The following is a 7,652-nucleotide window of genomic DNA, read 5'->3' as shown; positions in this document are numbered from 1 at the left end:
GTGTGTCTTGCGATGGATTGGCACCCTGTCCAGGGTGTACCCCACCTCGTGCCATAAGCCTCCTGTGATAGGCTCCAGGGCCCCGTGACCCTAAATACAGGATTAAGCGGTATAGACGATTAGTGAGTAAGTGAAGTTTGTCCTGGCAACTCTTCAAAGCAAACCATTCTTGTTCAGTCTTCTTCTAGTTGTGCATTTATTAACATGCTCAGTAAGGCCTGTAAGGTCTGAGATGTAGCACATTGTATTTCTCTCAGCATTGCAAAATCTGACCTTGGGGGTGAAAGTGCTGTGATGTCCACTCCTGGGAAGATTCACTTCAGGTGTGAAGCCGGCTTTGTCTAATAGATTTGAAAAAATACTTAATTTCTTAATATATAAAATATTATAAACATAAATGAACAAACAAACAAACAAACAAATAAAAATAAATTAGCTTCTTGTTGCATGCCTTTTTGTGTCATATTTATGCACACACTGTATGTAGCAAATAATTAACTTACATATTTTGATAAAATGTTGTATTAAAAAACCTGAAACTGAAAAGATGACCCTGTTTATTTATTTTTTTGTTTTTACATGCACGTACAAAAATAAATTGTTAAATTATTATTTTTTTATTATTCTGTAATTACCAACATCTGGAGATTACACATGTACATACTGACAGATAATAAATTACAGAATATCTCAACATAAAGTGGTCATGATCTTCCTGTGATTGTCCCCTCGTTCACCTCACTGCCCCCCAGCCATATTGTTTTTGTAATCACCTGCACAGAAATGACAGACTATCCCAACACAAATTCCACCACAGATTACGACTGATGCTTGTCCTCCAAATGGCTCAATATTTACATAGACAATCCATTTAGTAAGATCTAAATCATATTAGTAGAGTGATAGTCTGTCATTTACAGCTGGGTAAAATATGTCCCATGTTTAAAGGATGTCCTAATTAGTCACCTGGTTTCTGAAATATGTAAATCGTTTCACTCAAATGGTGCAGTATCACCTATATTACGAGAATAGTAATGAGTCATCAAAACAACCTTAAAAGAGAATGTGATCACTACCAAAAGAAAGTGGTCAAAAGTTGTTAATTACTGTACGGTTGGCTTCAGTAAATTGTATTTAAAACAAGCATATCCACATAAGGAATAGGAAGGTATGTCTTAGGAAAAATATAAATGCTTTAGTCAAGATATTGGGAGTTATTCCTTTTGACTGATACTGTACAGCTTCTGCCACAGCACGAGTACTTTGGGAAGGTTTGGTCCCACTCTGAGTTTCGAAACTGTTAGAGGTACCCATTTCACAGGAAAAATAATAACAGATTATAACTGTTTGGAGTAACCCTTACGAAAAAACAAATGGTAATATTTTGTAAAATATAATGCAATATATTAAATAATACATTTCCAGATATTGGAAACTAGTGCTTATATTTATTAATATATTTCAATATATGAATGGATTGCTAGCAACGTGTTCTGCAAGACGAGCAAAGATTTTTTGATGAATTTTGACTTGGAAAACAAACAAGTCTTGGTTTACGAGTACCGAGTATTATGTACCACACATATGCTTCTTGTTTTGTGGCCAAACATCACGTGATCACAACTAGGCTAACGTTTTTTTTTTCTTGTGCTTCGGAATTGTGGGTAATTGTCACCCCTGCTCGGCGCCTTCACACACACACACACCACTCCTTTCGCTTTCACACACACATAAACACACACGCAACCCCTTCTCCTTGCACCTTCTCACACACACAGACACACACACACACACACACACACACACACACACACACAATTTTTTTTTTTACTTTACAGCAGTGATTCCATTAGCATGCGCTCATGCAAGAGTTATTAGCAATGTTCCTTGCTAAGGGGAGGGTCTGATTCCTCCTCTCCTCTTACTTTAGCTTTACACACACACACACACACACACACACACACACACACAGCGCCTGTGTGCATAAATGGAAAAACTTATCTGTTGGGATATATTTTGACTTTTTTTTATAGGTAAAGTGCAGGTTAATATCTTTTATTTTTACTTTATATATGTTTTTGGGCTGTGGAATGAATAATTTGAGTTTTCATTATTTCTTATGGGAAAATTTGCTTTTATTTATTAGTGTTTTGAAAATTTGGAACAAATGATGCTCATTGTCCAAGGTTCAACTGTATTATGAAGATTAATGTTAAATATAAAATTACATACATTAAGATATATATTTAAATATATTTCTCAATATATGAAAAGTGACAATTCCTTAAGTGTATTTCAATAAATTGTAATATATTAATACAATAAAGTATTCACTATATTGCAAATATATTTAGATCAGAACACTAAATCATTCAATATATTGACAGTTAATATTTAGATAAACATATTTTCTTTGCATAAGGGAAAGCATCAACTTCACAGCGAGGAGTAGAAAGATTAAACAGAACACTAAAAACAGCTTTAAAAAAAGGTGTTAAAAATGGCCCCAATTCAGCTCAAGATCAACCAAGTATAGTAATGTCAATGAAAGGAATTGTTCACAAAAGCACAAGATATAGACCCCATAAGATAATGACTGGAAGAATTTGAAGTCCCCAAACCCATGGACAACTGAAAGTTTTCTTTAAAACCTATGTACTGTAACAATTTGCCAGCAATGTAAAGCCAAGCTGCTTAACAAATTGGTCTTCGTCAGAAATAAAACAAAATGTATTATGGTTGTGAACTTGGTGATGAAGTAATGAACTACAGTATAAGCATGATAATGAAAAGATGTTGCAATGGATCATGGAGCAATCTTCACAATGAAAGTGATGATGCAAGAGTGCCACTTGTAATGTTATTAAAAAAAAGCCATTTCAGGACGTTCTGATAAACAAAATTCCATGTTCCAGTTCTTGCAAACATCTTTTGACATTGGAAACATTTAAATGATCACCTGATCATGATCAATCTTGAGAGACAGAAACCTTTGGGATTTGCTGACAGTATGTTAGGAGCTATAGTGACATATCTAGACATATCCAATTGGATGATCACCCAAGAACTCCAAAATGTGTGACATTGACGCTAAGACACTTCTCCATCTTTGTCAATGATGGCCAGATTCTCAGCCCAATCAATGTTACCTCCTTTTGTATGAAACCTGAGACAGCTTAATCAATTGATAAATATTATTTATAGAGATCTGTTTAATCCCCACTTTAATAAACCACAGTTGGCACTTGCCTATCCTTCCCACCTGACAAAATTGTGCTAATATTTAGGTTTTAGCTTTGAAAATGTGTCTTCAAATATTTTCTTCTTCTTCCTCCTACTCCTTCTATTATTATTATTATTATTATTATTAATAATAATAATAATAATAATAATTGAAATCTTACTGAAATCTGGAGAGATATTGATCCAAATACTGAAGAAACAGACAAGTCTTAGGTAGTCATTTAAAGATTGTTAGAGATTCAGCAATATGAAGATCTAGAGGAAGGTCATTTCACCACCTAATTGCCAGAACAGAAAAGAGCCTACATGTATTTTTCGAACTCTAAAAAATGATGGAACCAGCCGAGCAGTGCAGGAGGATCAGAGGGAACGTGGTACGTTGCATGATGTGATTAGGACTAAGAGATATGTGGGTGCTGGGTGATTTTTAGCTTTGTAGGCAAACATCAGGGTTTTGAATTTAATGTGAGCAGCTACAGGTAGCCAGTTCAGGGAGTGAAGTAGGGGGGTGGTATGGGAGAACTTGAGAGAAAAGTTGAAAACAAGACATGCAGCTACATTTTGGATTAGCTGCAGAGGACAAATGGTGGAGAGAGGGAGACCTGCCAGGACTGAGTTGCTGTAGTCCATACTCGAAATAAAAAAGGACTAAACAAGCATCTGGGTAGCTTGTGGAAAATGGTCCTTGTTCAGTTTCTTTTTATTTCAAGACTTGGTGAGGATATGACCTTACATGACCAGAGGATATGAAATGGTTGATCATGGTTGCAAGGGAATCAATCCCACAAAACGAGAGCAAAAAAAAAAACATTGTCTCAATTGTGATCATGTGACACTCAGCAGACAAAGTGCGTGCGTACTACTCAAATATCAAGCCCTCACTCATTTATTAGGTTAAAATTAATTATAAAAAATGTGCTCATCTTGCAAAACGCTTGCAGACCAAGTTACTTACAATCCAAGGATTCATTGTAGCTGTTTTACCTACAGTATTGTGCAAATCTCTTAGACACATACAAAACATGCCATAAGAAAAAATATACCTTTAAAAAAAAATTACATAAAAAAAACATTTTAATTTTGAGTTAATTCTAATCTATGTATTAATTGTGTCACATAGACTGTAGAATCTTTAAAACCAGCCTTTTAAAATTTAAAAAGACAAGGCTGAGGATCGAATAAAAACAGTTGCTACTGAATGAAGGTGAAGACATCTGGCCTGGGTCAGATAAGCAAATCAGCTTCTTAAATCCGGGAAGTTTGTTTATAAAATAAAATATCTGAGAGATGTCTCCATATTGCAACTGTTTGCTGCATGAGACTGATGGTCCTTCTGCAGAAGTTATAATAAAACGTTTGTTACCCATTGTATTAATTATTTTAATACTTCAATTCTTCATGGTGTTTTCAAGATTTCCATCACAGTGTGAAGACTCTCTGCTTTAAAATAATCAGTCATTTTTTTTAGTAACTTTATTAAACTTGCTCCTTTCTATTTACATGCAAAATATGACCTGGTTAATTTATCTCCAAATTGACAAAAACAAGCTAAGTAGAATTATAAGGACGTGTTGTAATTTTTTTTATTTGCAGCAAAAACACTTTTGAACATTTTAGTTGCATATTTATTTTCTCAAAATAAGGCAGACTATTTCGTTCTTTTTATTGTTTCCTCTAAAGTTTTTTTTCCCCGCATACTGCCTCATCTACATATCTAAATCTACATTCTGATTTCTGAGAAGCTGATTTGTGACAATGTCTGTCATTAAAAGTGATAAAGCTTTTACAAGAAAAGATGCCACAAATAAATTATAGAAATAGGAGTTACTATAAACATCTAAGTCGATAGGGATATGGAATGGTATATAATGGCTGTATAGTATGTAAGAATTTAGAGGTTACAGGCCATCAAAGAGTTTCTTGTGTAAGATGTTTCCATCTGATTGCACCCTCCAGGTCACATTAGTCTCCAGCCATATGCCATGTTCCTTTAGTTTCTGAACAATCTGATAAACAAAATCAGTATTTAATTGCTAAATAATGCAATTTGGCTATTTTTTATTTCATACCACAGCACTATTGAATTTTCAATACTGGTCCATTAGAATGTGTTAATTATTTTTTCTTCAAAAGACGCTTGGACCATCATTCTGAATGTAATTAAAATAGATTCATATTAAGGTGCTTGTTCCAATGCAATACCATTTATATTGTATAGTGACAGTTAATTCATAGGGACTCTGAATGCATGGTTTTCCCAATGGAAAAGTCTTTTGAACAGGGATTTTGGGTTCCTCAGAAACATGTCAAGTAAAATTAAATTAAATAATGCTGTTTGTATGTGCTAAAAATACAATAATAAATATAATGAGTATATTCCATGTTACTAAATTGAATATTTAATTGTTTGTCATTGATTATTTTTCTATCTCAGTTTGCCCCATGTCTTATTTCTTACTTTTTAACCCATCAATGGTAATGGACTAATTTATAGCATATCCTTGATTTATTGCAGTCCCAATGAGGTGAAGATTAAGGAATGGGATTCTGTTATATCACAAAGAGAAAGTTACTAGAATTATACTGATAATCGTTTATCTAAAAGTATTCTTTGTTTTAAAACCAGCCAAATTTAGAGACTTACCTGCTGAAAAGTAGTAGACTGAACAGCAGAATTAAACACACTTTCATCTCCATTAATATGCAGTTTTAAAACTTGATACCTCACTTTATATTCTGTAGAAAAAATGCCCGGCAGAAAAAACATAATCTAATCAATTATTTCGCAGTATTCTTCAGAAAATGTTTACAAAAAACTTTTCTTGCAGAAAAACAATCTTCCAAGGACATGGGACAAGGACATATCTGTTGCAAAAGATTATGAGAATAACCCAAAAAACTAAAGACTTACGTGTGTGACAAAAGAAATTGAAGAGGCTGTTGCATTGTTTATCTACAAACCCGGTGTTATTAACAGAACCACAAGTGTCATTATGGTCAGCATTATTTGGGAAGCCAGGTTTCCACTGGATTCCCAAAGGGGAGCTCGCATCAGACCACATCCAATTGTCCCTAAATAGGCCAAACCAAGATGCGCCCTGGACTGACACTATTTGTTGTAACTGGCTGATCTCTGTGGTAGTGGTTGCGCTGGCCAAGTCTGTGTGATATTTGCGGCAGTACGTCTGACCTCCCCACCAGCTCATTGTAACAGTGATACCAACAAACCCTCCTGAGCTAACTGTGAAATACAAATTACAAGCTTAATAAGCATAACAAGCAGAAGTACAAACAAATGTAAAAGTAAATAACATGAATTTATAATGGAAACATTGGCTGTGCTATAATCTGTGGCATTCTGTTATTCTTAGAAAAATGCATCACTGGCTCTTGTGATAATGCTGATATACAGCATCCTAGTTAAAATAACCAATTATAACCAACAAATTGAAAAAATGTTTACACATATAAATGTGGCTTTGAATCTGGTTCACCCAGGATAAACATGAAAAAAACCTGGTCCATCCTCTCTATTCTTTTATGGAACCACAGTTACTGTTCATACATAAACTTTAATTAGGATAAAATATGCATATACAGTAAACAAATAAAAGCAAGTACATTTCAATATGAATGAAGAATTAAAAATGGCAGAGTTTGGCTTACCACTGTAACATATGAAGGGCTTCAAATCCATACAGGTATCATCTTCCCAGTTTCCACTTGCGTCTAGTGCACCACATGGTTGATTCCCACCAGCATTATCAGGCTGCCCAGGGGCCCAATTAGTTGGGGTACTAACCAGTTTGGATTGATAGGACCAGTACCAGTCTTTGACGTTAAGATAAAGTCCAACCCAACCATTTGGTGACAGACCTTTTCTTGCTGCCTCAGCATTTAACCGTTGCCAGTCTTCAGCAGTCTTTACTGTACCCAAGTCAACATACTTGCTCCTGCAATAAGTTTGTGCAGCTGACCATGACGCGGGTGTTGTGATCAGATGATAATCATGCCGCACAACTGGCAGGGAAACTAGAACATCTGTTGCAAATTTTTATTTTTTATTTTAGAATACACAATGGATAAGATTTTCTTGTTTAATTTTGTTTTTACCAAAAAGGTATGTGCATACCTAACCATCTCACTTCGTAAAATTTTACATTTCACTCTTTGTTAAGTCTCCCACATAACCATTAACTGAGTTTCCTGAACTTTTTTTACTACTGTAATTTGGTCATTTAAGTTGGCATACAAGCTTTAGAAGTTGTAGCCACCTAATGTTGAAAACTTAATTTAAATAGTTCAGATATAGATTAGGTAGATAGGTTTTTGGAACACTTTTAGCCATAATAGAAAAATAAAACATCCCAGTCTGATGTTCAATGATACGAAAAATGTACTTCAGGAAC

At 34.6% G+C, this 7,652-nt stretch overlaps 1 protein-coding gene across 1 annotated transcript; it reads right to left on the bottom strand.

Annotated features, from left to right (window-relative positions):
- Positions 1-5,088: 5,088 nt before the first annotated feature.
- Positions 5,089-7,227, bottom strand: LOC128508282 (C-type lectin BML-2-like). The gene is made up of 4 exons (XM_053479523.1): positions 6,910-7,227; positions 6,155-6,484; positions 5,888-5,979; positions 5,089-5,249 (listed from the first exon to the last, which is right to left on the bottom strand). The coding sequence occupies exons 1-4, from the start codon at positions 6,938-6,940 to the stop codon at positions 5,142-5,144; spliced, it is 561 nt and encodes a 186-aa protein (XP_053335498.1). The 5' UTR covers positions 6,941-7,227; the 3' UTR covers positions 5,089-5,141.
- Positions 7,228-7,652: the final 425 nt, after the last annotated feature.

The sequence above is a fragment of the Clarias gariepinus genome, chromosome 20, assembly GCF_024256425.1.
Source record: "Clarias gariepinus isolate MV-2021 ecotype Netherlands chromosome 20, CGAR_prim_01v2, whole genome shotgun sequence".
Classification (NCBI taxonomy): Eukaryota; Metazoa; Chordata; class Actinopteri; order Siluriformes; family Clariidae; genus Clarias; species Clarias gariepinus.
Note: the sequence above shows the minus strand (reverse complement) of the source record. Positions and strands in the feature narration are given on the sequence as shown.